Source organism: Zootoca vivipara, chromosome 3, assembly GCF_963506605.1.
Source record: "Zootoca vivipara chromosome 3, rZooViv1.1, whole genome shotgun sequence".
Lineage (NCBI taxonomy): Eukaryota > Metazoa > Chordata > Lepidosauria > Squamata > Lacertidae > Zootoca > Zootoca vivipara.
In genome coordinates, this window is record NC_083278.1 from 62,613,420 (window position 1) to 62,627,301 (window position 13,882).

A 13,882-nucleotide genomic window follows, 5' to 3' on the forward strand; every position below is an offset into this window, starting at 1 on the left:
CTATTAGTTATCCCAAATATCCTCTGAAATTGTGTGTGTCATGAATATGGGGAACCACAATCAAGCCCTTCTCCTCAGTAGAAAGTATTTTCTGGTGTCTGCACTGCAGATGACTGTTTTGCTAGAGATGATCAACTATATGAACTGCTTTCAAAATGGTTCCTGTAATTAATCAGGCACCATTAAATGTATAGCTAGTTAATTTTGCCTACTGATTTAAACTGCAGTTAAGTTGGTATGGCACAAATTCTGCAGGCGTGGCAAAGGAGTAAAGGAGAAGAGACAATTGGTTTACCCTCAGTTGTTGCTTATGTGCTATTCTCACTGTTTGTTCTGCTTTATCTACATGCTGGGCTGATATGCCCAATAATTATAATTTATGACCTCCTTTCAAGAAGTATGAATTATCCTAATTCTTCCATAACACTTGCTACTTCTGTGGCAAAGGTCAGTGTTTTCAGTGAGCAGGATTAGATCACCTGCTTATGTTCTGTGGTCATGTCTCTTGGTACAATTTTAAATCTGTATTGGTCATAATTCAGTATCAGACTCTTTAGATGTTATGTTTGGCCTTCTCAGGTAGGTTCTTCTGATAGTGGCTGTCTATTTTAAACAATGAGTGGTGAATTTGATTTAAAAGAGATTTTACTTTCTGATTTGCTTTTATCTAGAGTTCTTGAGATCTGTGTATAGTGAGCCACTTTCATTGAAAACACCAATAACATTCCTACTGTAGGCATGTGTGCATTGTCCCTATCTGATGAGATCTAGAGCTTTGGGGTTTGATGCCTCCTAGATGGGACTTGTCTGGGCCGCTTTGAGAGCTGTTTGTTGTGGTGCTTTGCACTGAATACTTCCTATTGACTGATGTGGAGTGCAATTTTGATGGGAAGGTGCATTAAAATACTTCAGTAATAATGAGTGTCTTTATATATTCTTCTGATCAAGTCTTCAGAACTCACTGAAATTTGCTTGCATTTTTAATATGGCTACAAATTTTCTTTGTGTGTGCATGTGTCGTCGTCTGTCTCTCCTATGGCTGTCAAGGTCTCCATTGTGACCTGGGTGAATAAATACATTTTTTACCAAGCAAATGCAAAACTAGCAAAATTTTAAAAATCTGACTTGTAAGTGGCCTTCAAAAATTAACGTTCAAAATGATATCTAAATGTAATATGTGACCATATTAAAGTCTACACTAAATCTCTCAGAACTGATTTTTCAACTAGAAAAGTTAAAATCAATAACATACAAACAAAACTTAAAGCATAACAATTTTACATCACATAAAACAAAATAAAATTTAAAACAGCATCTTACAACAACCTGTATAAAACAAACTAAAACAAAAAGCAGCAGCACCCCTTTCTCCTGTCTCCCCCACCACCCCGCTTTAAGCACATCTAAACAAAATGATCTTAACCTATTGAAAGAAAGGAGAGCCAAACAAACCTTCCTGAAGATGGAAATGTATACTTTTCCCAGGAAGGGCCTCAGGTTCAGAGTGGGGATTTGAGCAAGTTTGTATGAAAAAGGTAGTCTTAAAGGTTCACCAGTCCTAAAGTATACAGGCTGCTCCAACTATATTTGGAGTTTTAGGTATCAACTAGTACAGTATGTTCTTCGACTGTTCCATCACCTTCTCACTTTCCTGTCCAGTTGACTTGCAGCATAGTATTACCTTGTTTTATTTATTTAGAACATTTATATCCTGCTTTTCAACAAAAAGTTCTTAAAGTGGTTTGCATATGTCAAGACAGCTTGTATCTTGTAGTTTGCATTCTCAGCAGGGTTGGCTTCCACATGTAGATGTATTCTAGAGCACAGGACCAGCCTGCTTCAAGTTCTGTTTGTCTCTGCCTTGACAATGGGATAGGGTGGAAGCAGCTGCCCACCATCCCCGCCCAACTAAAGGAGCAGCGGTGCCCTAATTGGGTCAGGGGTGCTTCTTCTACATGGTTCTTCCCTCTGTTCAACAGTGTGTTTGACAGCAGTTAGAATCCTTGCAGGTAGGGGCTTGATGGAGCTGCCATCTGCCCTCTGTCAATGGTGGTTCTGGCTACCTTGGCCTCATCAATGGGGAAAAGAGCCCTTCCCCAGGAGCATACCGTAGTTCATGAACTTACTTTCTATACAAATTTGTCTCCATTATATTCCCAGTAGCCACAGCCACTCTTTTGTGGTATTTAACTTTACAGTGTAATTCTGTGAATTTTTCTAAAAATTATCATTTTTTGTGGTTCAGCGGTTTTCTGTTCTCTTTGTAGTGTTAGTATTCCATTGTTTGGGAGAGGTGGTTGGAAAGATGCTTAAGTAAACATGACTCAATTTTTGAATCCATTTAATGCCAAGGAAATCATACAAAATAATGACTTACAGTGCACTACAATAAAGACATCAGAGATTATGAGAATTTTAACTACTAATGTTCTTAACTGTTCATAACACCAAAGAAGGTACACTGTCATGCTCTGATTGCACATTTTTCACTAAAACCTATTACAAATATATGTGTAAATGTGCATACCTTCCTTGCTTACAACTGTTGTATATGATTTCTTATTTTGGAAACCAACAGCTTAAATTCTTAGTTTCATAAACTCTTTAAAATGTGATCATTCTAGCTTTATTATAAAACTATACATTATTTTTCAGCAAAGATGTCTAGAAAATTAAGCTTACCAACTGAACTGAAACCTGAGTTAGGTAAGTGTTTGTTCAAAGCCTGTATTAATGATGTTTACAATTTTTGAAAAGGCTGTGGAAAAAGAAACACATACAGTGACCTAGCTACTAAGTAGGGGGGAGTCCATTTAATTTCCATTATTGTATTCCAAAATTTGACAGTATTTAATGCATGTGAGCAAAATGCTTTTCCATCTACTTGGAGCCACTTTTATGTTCTTCTCATTTAAAACCATGGGAAATCTACTGAAATAAGACATCTAATTTTCTTCTTAGGTTCTTGTTTTTTAATCGCCTTGTTTCACATTATTATCAGTTTGGACATTGTATGGAAAACAATAATAGTTTAAGGAAATCCTATACACCTCTTTTCATAGCCAGTGTGGTGTAGTGGTTAAGAGTGTTGAGTTAGGACTTGAAGATCCAGATTCAGATCTCTATTGAGCCATTCAGCTCACTGGCTTACTTGAATCATTCACTTTTTCCCAACCTAACCTATTCCACATGACTGTTGTGTGAATAAAAGAGGCATTAGAGGAATAATGTGTGCTGCCTTGTGCTCCCTAGAATAAAAGCAAGATATAAATGTAAAAATTGAATTGAATAAATAGGCTGCTGCTTCAGCTACATAATATTTCTTAAGATCTAATCAATCATCTGAGTCTAAAACAAGTATTTAATGAACTGCTATGTGCATCACAATGGTGTGTTGCTGCAACTGTATACACAGTTTGAGAAACTTAGGCAAGAATACAAACAGCTGCCTTCGAAGCTACCATTACTTTTAAATATAGTTTGCTATTCTGGAGTAGTGGGATACAATTAAAAATATATATTTAAAGTACCCTTGGCAAATGGAACTTCATAGTTCTTCAGATCATGGCCTCAGTAGTGAGGCCTTAGGTTTTAAGATCCATGGGGATATAATTGTGTGTCGGTCTTTATTTTATTGGCTTTGATTGTACCATTAGCATATAAAACTAAATTCATGTATACATATTAGTAGTACAGTAGGCGTAAGCTCATGTTTAAATCTGAATGCCTTTATGAAATCATGCTGTTTTCTTGAACTATCTCTCAGCAAATTTATGTGTCCATTAAGCCCTTGCTGTTTTACTAAGGAAATACTGTAGTACTGTAGAGTTCTGTTAAAAGAAAGGTACAAACTAAAATTCAAAGAGGCAGTAATCAATGTCAGGCACATCCCCTACCTACTTTCAGTAAATTATAAGGTTTTTGGTTTATCTTGTTTCGGATATGCATGTTAATCTTGAAATTTCAGTATTTCTTCACACTTTTCTGATCCTGCTTTTTTGCAGTTCTTCTTTACAAACATGCTTACTAAATGCAGTAAATCACTATATAATATCAGGTTTAAAAGTCTGGTGTTCACATTAAAATGAGATTTTAACATAGTGTACTTTTGAAACATGATCTTTCAATGGATCTAAGATCTGAACAATATATTTACATGGACTGAACTGTGTCAGAAAATCTGTGTGTTCTTCCTCTCTCCTTCAAGATGCCCTCACTGCTCAAATACTGGGAAAGGATAGGAGGAACAATGCTATGTTCTTGCTACTTTAGCATAAAGAGTTGAGTGCATTCAACATGGTGGCTTAACTTTTCAGGGCACATTTCAGCTCCTCTTGGGACACACAGTTTGGAAATCTCACTGTTTTACAGTATCGAGTTTTTGTATAAAACTTTCTGCCATAAAAATAAAACCACAATTTTGAAAGTACAACTACACTTTAAAACTAAGCAATAAGATTAAGCAATATAACAAAATAATAGAAGCATCATCATCAACAACAACAACATCAATAACAAAAGCCCTGCTGGAAACAAAGAGCTCCTGATAAACTTACTAACATCAAAAGAGATGGGCACAAACTTCTTATGCAGTGGCCTTCACAGTTAATGCTACTGCCATAGAAAGGTCCTGCCCTGTGCCTTTATCAAATACTGTCATCGTGTTGCTAATCATATACTAAAGGTAAAGGGACCCCTGACCATTAGGTCCAGTCGTGACCAACTCTGGGGTTGCGGCGCTCATCTCGCGTTATTGGCCGAGGGAGCCGGCGTACAGCTTCCAGGTCATGTGGCCAGCATGACAAAGCCACTTCTGGCAAACCAGATCAGCACACGGAAACGCCGTTTACCTTCCCACCAGATTACCTTCCCGCCTATTTATCTACTTGCACTTAGATGTGCTTTCGAACTGCTAGGTGGGCAGGAGCTGGGACCGAGCAATGGGAGCCACCCCGTCGTGGGAATTCGAACCGCCGACCTTCTGATCGGCAAGCCCTTGGCTCTGGTTTTTACCCACAGTGCCACCCGCGTCCCAACCGTAGACTACAGATACACTAAAGCAAGCACCCATAATCTTATCTGAACAACTGTATCGTACTCTCCACCATCCCCTTCCCTATCTCTCCACATTAAATACACACATTCAATAGATTCTGTTGCTGAGTGGTCTATGAGAGTATATATTTTAAGTGTCTGGGCTCTAGTTTTTGTCTCAGAAATCTGACATGACATCATATTGGTGTTTCCCCAAAATAGAACATTTATGGGTTCATCTAATTTACATAAGCAAATAGATCCTCTGTCCTAAAGCTGCAATAACTAGCTTTTAAAAATACAGTGAGAACTATTAATCTGAACTAAAAAAGAAATCAGTAGTTCTCTGTGTGTAAGTGTGTGTGTTTGTGTGTGTTTGTAAAAGAACTTAAAATATGTTTACATCAATTTCCTCCATAGTGCATAGCATCTAATAAAACTAGTCAAAAAGAAAATGGCCAAGCTGATCTGAGAAATGGCGCATCATGCAATGTTATGATATATATCTTTTTTTTAAAAAAATACTTGATCACAGCTGTGTTGTCCTATCTAAAAGATAAATGTGATTATGATAAACTATGGTATATTCTGCAAGCCACTTTTACTGTACAGATCCATAGATTCACTTCTTTGTCGATACTTGTAGTTGGTGCTCTTGTGAGCATATATGTGTATGTTCAAACACATTTCTTTCACACTTGTTACTTATTAAGTTTAAAAATCTTAAGTGTTTACCTAAAACATGCAATGTGTGAAATGGACAACTGTAGTGAATTGAGTTTTTATAGATGCCTTATAGCTAAACTGTTTGCAACTATCCTTTAAAGTGAAGATGGGCTATTTTTCATTGTGTTTAAATTAATATTAAATATTTCAGATGTTAGAGACAACTCCTTCAGCAGATCCAGGAGTTCTAGTGTCACCAGCATTGACAAGGAATCTCGAGAAGCAATTTCAGCTCTTCATTTCTGTGAGACTTTCACACGAAAAGCTGATACAGCACCTTCACCCTGCTTGTGGGTTGGGACTACATTGGGGACAGTTTTAGTCATTGCATTGAATTTACCCCCAGGAGGAGAGCAAAGACTACTTCAGCCAGTAATTGTATCTCCCAGTGGTATGTATTTCACAAGACAGAGTTTACAGTGTGCAAAATACTATGTGCTTTTAATTCTCAATGTGGTGTTGTGTTGTGATTATGACAGTCATCAGCACAAAAACAAGAAGGCCATTCGTTGGCTTCTTCTGGCGTATTTTGCCAGAAAAGTGAACTTCTCTTATAGTGCTAAAGTTTATATATAATCAGGTATATATGAATTCAACATAATCCTTTTCATCTGTAAAATTTCATCTTCACATATGTGTAAAAAGAAAATAATATTCATAAACTGCAATATCTTACCATATGCCTCAAATAGATTGTGCTTTGTATAAATGGACATGTCATCTGGATTTGGAAGCACAGGATTAGAGAATATGTAGATTTGGCTATCCTGTACAACAGCTGTTGTTGTTTAGTCGTTTAGTCGTGTCCGACTCTTCGTGACCCCATGGACCATAGCACGCCAGGCACTCCTGTCTTCCACTGCCTCCCGCAGTTTGGTCAAACTCATGTTGGTAGCTTCGAGAACACTGTCCAACCATCTCGTCCTCTGTCGTCCCCTTCTCCTAGTGCCCTCCATCTTTCCCAACATCAAGGTCTTTTCCAAGGATTCTTCTCTTCTCATGAGGTGGCCAAAGTTTTGGAGCCTCAGCTTCATGATCTGTCCTTCCAGTGAGCACTTAGGGCTGATTTCCTTAAGAATGGATAGGTTTGATCTTGTCCATAGAGTTTTCTTGGCAGGGATACTGGAGTGGCTTGCCAATTCCTTCTCCAGGTGGATCACGTTTGGTCAAAACATAACTTCTCTAAGTTATTTAAGCCCCTTCGCCACGACAAGGCAGTGATCCATGAAGTACAACAGCATTTGAGGGCAATTGTGAGCAAGTCCTTTCCCCTGAATTTTATTATTTTATTATTATTTATAGGTTTCTGTATTGTTTTTTCCTATAGATGGATGGATCTGAGGGATGCTTTTTAAAAATTCTCCACCCCCCACCCCCCCAAAAAGATAAGCAGGAACTGTTTGTGTGTGTGTGCTGCCATCATGTTGCCAGCATTATCTTATTTCAACACAGGGTTAAAGAAAGAGAAAAGATGTATAAACGAAGTGGTTTGATCCAGACATGTGATTCATGGAGTTATGCTATACGTGGGGGTGGGGGAGACCATTTTAGCTAATTTGCTCTCTCCGATCTCTGAAAATCTGTTACAGTGGTTTTAGCAACTGGCATGAGTACATAAGAATAAAAGACAAGCCCTGCTGGATCAGATTAAAGGCTCAGCATCTTATGCTCACAGTAACCAGCCAGATGCCTATGCGAAGCCCATAAGCAGCAACATGGAAGAAGGAACTGGGGGAATTCCTTCCTCCAGCATAGACCCTCTGCTGGAACTCAGTATCATCTGCAAACAGGAACCCCCCCCCCTTTTACAGAATAAATCCAAGGCAGTATTTCATTAAAAATGAGCTTCCAAACATAAGTACATATACATAAGTACATATAAATATGGGTTCTTCAATATGATCCTTCATTAAAAGAACAAGTTATGTGCTTACATGTATTCTTGAAAACTTGATTTCAGAAAGGACCCTTATTTGGGAGTGGCCCCTAATCACATTCTACATGTCATGGTATTATGAGGGCAATAGTTCAAGAGTGCTTTATAAATTAGGAATACATTTCAGTGTATTTGGCTGAACATTTTTTATTAGTCAAAAATTGTACAGGTATTTTAGCAAAGTTTTCTATTTCTGTATCTTAGGAACCATACTAAGGCTTAAAGGGGCTATACTGAGAATGGCTTTTCTGGACACTACGGGATCATTAGTTCCACCAGCATATGAACCCTGGAGAGAACCCAATGTTCCTGAAGACAAGGACGAAAAGGATAAGGTGAAGAAACGCCGGCCTGTCTCAGTGTCTCCATCCTCCTCTCAGGAAATCAGTGAAAACCAATATGCAGTGATATGTTCTGAAAAGCAAGCAAAAGTTATTTCACTGCCTTCACAGAACTGTACTTATAAGCAAAATATAACAGAGACTTCATTTGTCCTTCGTGGAGATATAGTGGCACTGAGTAACAGTATCTGCCTTGCTTGTTTCTGTGCCAATGGACATATAATGACTTTTAGGTAAGACATTAAATACTAAAAGGAGGCAATCTAATTAGTATAGATGTGTTCACTGAAAATACATAAAATGTACAAAGACTTTAAGAAAACAAATGTTATATAGGTGAATAAGACTGCAACTACACAGGGAAAATGAAGGATTTGATAGGTAAATATTGTTGCAGCTGTAATATATTCACAGTATTAAAATAAATAATAGACATTATTCTATTATTATTAATATTATTATTAACCATTATTATTATATTTTAAAATCCGTCAAACAGATGCTGCATATTTTATCTGCAACAGAGCCTAGAACAAAGGATTCTTCAGTTCATACTGAAGCTGTACAAGTGATGGGGAGAACATGCAGTCATAACATGCATACTTCATATGCAACCTGTATGCAGGATTGCTGATAAACTAGCCACCTGTTTACCTATTTATGTGATTTAATGAAGTTTTTGAATGACTTTGAAGCAAAAGATAACTTTTGCCATCCCTTTGCTACATGCATTTTTCTTTCGGATTGACTAATTAACATTAAGAATGTAGTTCATAGGTATTTAAAATCATTTTTGTTTGGAATTATGACTTAATATGGCTCTGCTTAAATATTAAAATTGTGGCTTGTGTTAACCATAGTTTAGAATCTAAACAATACTCTGTGGTTCCAAAAATTCCATTACTACTTGTTATTCTCTTGATAAACTGGTGCAATGCCTCAGCTGCAAATTGTGGTTTGTCAGATGAATCATTGTACCAAGCCATCGTAAGCAAAAATGCTCACACAACTGATCTTTCCACTCCTCTGCTATATCATGGAAGGCTGCAGTGGGAATGCTAACCCAAATCAGGCAGAAGAATCTTGCTGCCACAGATTGAATGCTAGCTGTGGAGCTCCCCTAATGTACATTTCCTCAACCTAATTTTGGGTGATTCCCCATTCTGTTACAGCCCCCCATGATTCGGCCCATGCTGTTCTGGAGTGACTCTGGAAAGAATGGGAAGGAGGGGAGGAGAATGATCAATTCTACAAGTGGCCCTTGGGCTTGCAGAACCTTTGGATCTGACCCCATGTTTTGTTACCTATTTCAAACAGTAGTTTATTTTTATTTGCCAGCCAGATGTAAACCAGTTTGTCAATTTAAACATTGTGTAAACCCTGGTTAAACTTTTTTGACCAAGATTTAGTATGATATCTGAAGAAAACCAATACTGTATCAGACCAGCTTGCTGTGATCAAGAGATTGTTGTTTCATTCGTCAGCTGAGAGGACTGGAAGAAAGGAACCAGTTGTCTGCATCATGCAAGGGAACTGTGCCCACATGTGCTGAGCATATTATTGGGTGGCAGCTGCTATTGCCATTAAAAGATCCGGATCCGTCTCTCAAAAGTGTCTGCTTTCCAGCTAGACATGACTAAATGTGAATTTAAAAAACACAGAGACAGTGTGAACAGAGGAGAAGTGCAATTTAATAGTAGGAGGGAAAGAGATTGCATATTCTATGTCATCTTCCCTCTATGGATTTGTGGGGCATGTACCATTAGTTGCAAGAGTTTGGCTTCTTTGCAATGGTATCTTTGAATTACTTAAACTTACTTACCTGCATTAACTTACGAACCTGGGATAAGAAGCTTTGAGTGGACTGTCCTGGAACAGAGATGCAGACAGGGTACCCCTAGGGAGGCGGAAAATTGCCCAATGCAGGAGACGAACCCCTGGAGAAATGTGGCACAAAAAAGCAGGACTGTCAGGAGCCCATGGTGTGTCTCTGGAACTACAAAATTGGTTCCATGCCCTCACCTCGAACACCAATTTTCAGCCAGAGGAGCAAGTGCAGCAGTTGCAAACCTCAAACACACCAAGATGGCAGTGGAAGGTACAGTGTACAGAAGGATTCCTGTCACTCCCCAGAAAAGGAAGAGATTTGTAGTGGTGGCAGGTGACTCTCTACGGAAGAGGCAGCAGTGTGCAGAAGAATAACCCATAGTTTCAGTTGTCTCTACACAGTTGATTCGCTATACTCTACATGCACAGAATATGGGAAACAAGTAATTAGAACTTGAGCACTTAATGCAGGATGGCAAATACGACCTAATAGGCATTACTGAAACCTGGTGGGATGAGACTCATGACTGGAATGTAGAAATTTAGGAGTACAACCTGCTCCAAACCAATAGATCAAACAGGAAGGGAAGAGGAGTAGCCTTATATGATAAGAAAATGTACACTTGTGAAGAGATCCATGACTTGGAACATAGAAGGCAGATTGAGAGAATATGGGTAAAAATTGTAGAAGTGACCTTACTAAACATTCAAAAAAGAAAGGTATAGTAGACATGGGTGACTTCAGCTACCATGATATCTGTTGGAGCTCAAACTCTGCCAAGAATGTAATTCCTCAATTGCCTCGCTATTTCATTTCCATGAAGGTAGAAGAAGCAACCGTGGGGGGGGGGGTCATCCTAAGGGGATGGTATTCCCATCTACCACTAAACCCTATAGGTTTTGACTATACATGATTTTGGCTTTATGCACTATCCCTGTAACGTAACCCCAGCATAAATTGAATGTCATCTGCATTGTGTTTTAATATTCTGATACAACTTGTACCAAGATGATAAATTTGTTAAGCTGCTTTTTGATCAGTTTATACATCCAAAGTATCAAAATTCTTCAAACTTAAATGGTACTCATGAATATCTTAGATCATATTTATTTGACAGATGTCTTTTCCAGCCACCTATGAAGTTGTCCTTAGTTTCTGCCAATCTTTTATCCTCAGCGGTCCTATTCAAAGAAGAGTTGGTGTTTGTGACCTATAAAATAGGTTCAAGCTCATACCCTGAAGATCACCAACTTCTCTGTTTCATGATCACGAAGAATGACTAACACAACGTGCTTCACAATACCTTTTGTGTACTATATCTGAAAAAGTGCAGTGAAGTTTAATTAAGTGCAATTCAGTAGACATAATTTTACCAGCGGCTATATTTTTTCAGTATTGTTGTTTACCTTTTGAAGTGTGTTTTTTTTTAAATTCCCAGGCAGGACTTAGCAATGTTTCTAGTCATTATCTATAAGAAGAGACTCTGCTCTTTTTTTCTGTGATACATATTTTAAAAGCATCTGCTAAGTTTAGTGGGGTCTGTGGTTGGTGTTCCAACCTTGGAGTTATTGAAGGAAATGTGTCCAAAATTAGAAGCACTACTTGGATTTTTGTACAGTCCAGTATCTAAGAAACTTTACAGCTAGTTCTGTGTGCCCAGTGGGGCTTTGCAATTGCATTCCTCAAAAAACATCCCCCTTGCTACATAGCTCTTTTGAAACTGAGGAGGCTCCAAAATAACTTATGAGACCATGGTGTGAAGGTGGAGGTCTACTGTTCAAAAGAACGTGGGGAATGTATGTAATGATTACGTGGCTGGAAGGCAGCTCATGATGCAGCCAAATTCTCTCTTCCCCTCCTCACCCTATTCTCCCCCAAGGCCCCTTGAACAGTGGAAGCAGTGTTGTACATGGCTGCAGTATGAGAGGGAAATTGCATAAGATCAGGAGCGGCAATTCCCTCTTCACACTGTAGCCCCATACAACAGTACTGCATTGTTCAGGCAGTCCCCAAACCTCTAGAGAGGGTTTTCAGGAGGCTACACTGGGGGTGGTGGGAGAGAGTTTGGTTGCATGAACTGTCTTCCAGTCACACACTGCTTTCCCCTAGATGCAACTCAGTCATAGAAGCCAACTCCTAGGGGCCATGGTCCTTTTGGTCTCTCAATAAAATATTTGAGGGGGCCAGGCCCCAACAAAGTTGATGGGCATTGCCATTGAAATGGTGTGTGTGCATTGCATCATGAGATCGATAAATGGGGCAGGGCTTCCCCCCCCCAATATTTTATTCAAGTTGGTACCCCTGCCTAAAGTAAATATAGCAACTCTTTACATCACACAGAGCTTTAAGTGTACATTTAATAGTTAGATTCTTTGTCTGAATGTTTCTGTTGTGTATAAGATATAATATTTTTTTAAAAAAAATCACAATGGTTCTTCATGCCCTATTTAAAAACACAGACTAAAATCCCAGAGAATCAAACTGGCTACCATTTTTGGAGACCTACAATACACCACTTAGACTATACATATATCCTTATGAAAAATGGTTTGCATACATTTTTATTTTTACTCTTTCAGTCATGGAGGACTTAGGGTAGGTGACGTAGGAATCTGCATAAGCCTACATAGTTTTGAAAAATGTAAGCTTTTAGGGTTTTTTAAGGCATTTTATGCACTGTATCAAGCTTTAGAAAAGTAGACAAAGTGCTCATATCCCACTTTTAACTTTTTTTTCTGTTTTCTTAAGTTTGCCAAGTTTAAGGCCGCTGTTGGATGTATATTACTTACCGCTTACCAACATGCGGATAGCCAGAACATTTTGCTTCACCAACAATGGGCAAGCTTTGTACCTTGTCTCACCTACAGAAATCCAGAGAATCACCTATAGTCAAGAAACATGTGAAAATCTGCAGGTAAAGTATAAAATATTCTTGTGTAATTATTTTTAAATGTAAAAGCATTATTTGAAGAATAGACTACTTTTGTCTTTTAATTTATAGCTGTTGCTTTGGAAGGAGAGCTGAAACAAGTCCAGATGGGTTTCTCCAGCATGGAAAGGAGATGTGGGGGCAGGGAATTAGAATTGAATCAGATATTATTTTTTTAAAACTCTTGTGTTCTCACAACCCATATGCATTCAGTTGGGCTGTAGAGGTTGCACATGATCAAATGCATACTGAAGAGATGTCTTCAGTATAGGTATCAAGTGCCCTCAAATAGTAGCAGACAAAATCACAGCTCCAAGGCCATTTTCAGGACCCGACCCTTGTTTGCAGAACAGTCTCATTTTGGATCTTTACTCCATCTTCTCTGTTTCAACCAGGCTTGCAGCTTTCTTAGTTGTTCCTTGTCTCTGTCATAGCTTTCGTTGTTGGTTTGTATGTGTTCTGTTAAAAAAAGAGAAATGGGTGGAGCCATTCACACTATGGTTTGAATTTCCCCATACTTTTCCTAACTGTGCTAGAAACAGCATGGGAGGTGACTGTGGAGCTTAAAAGGGAGCCCCACTGGATCTGGCTCACTTCCACAAGGAGGAACAGCAGGTCAGGATACAACCCACTTTCAGTCAGTGCAGAAAATTGTCAGTACGTGTCTGTTGTCAGCTTAATCTTTAGTTTAATACATTCAGTAAGACCAAATGTAAAGTATTTATTTGAATGCAGCGTATTGTAGTAAGTGAAGAACATTTCCAGTTTAACGTTTGTCAGGGAGTTCTTGCAGCTACTCCCGAATAAAGACGATGCAGTCCGTTGTGTCTTTAAAGGTTTTATTGTGCATGCTATTTACAGTGCAGAGATAGCAGAAAACATGACCGCCAAGTCACTCTCAGAACCCGGCAATGTCATTCGTCGGCTTTGGGACCAGCATAATAACCTGGGCACCCTGAAATGCCGCCCCTTCACCCTGCGTTTGGGTGTGCGCCTCAATTCAGAAGGAGCAGTGTCCCTTCTTCCCCTTGCTGGCTGGGACGGTGCCTGGGCTCTGATACGTCGCTGAGCCCTTCTTCCACTGTCTG

The 13,882-nt window shown here is 38.8% G+C and overlaps 1 protein-coding gene across 6 annotated transcripts in view; it reads left to right on the forward strand.

Moving 5' to 3' along the window:
- Nucleotides 1-13,882, forward strand: part of STXBP5 (syntaxin binding protein 5) — a 123,644-nt gene that overhangs the window by 97,223 nt on the left and 12,539 nt on the right. For 5 of the 6 annotated variants that reach the window (XM_035108801.2, XM_060272738.1, XM_035108797.2 and 2 more), the window contains 4 exons: nt 2,656-2,706; nt 5,912-6,151; nt 7,901-8,270; nt 12,614-12,779. In XM_035108801.2, coding sequence (XP_034964692.1) covers nt 2,656-2,706; nt 5,912-6,151; nt 7,901-8,270; nt 12,614-12,779 — 827 coding nt within the window. The remainder of the gene's footprint in view (nt 1-2,655; nt 2,707-5,911; nt 6,152-7,900; nt 8,271-12,613; nt 12,780-13,882) is intronic. The other variant, XM_035108800.2, reaches the window with a different exon arrangement.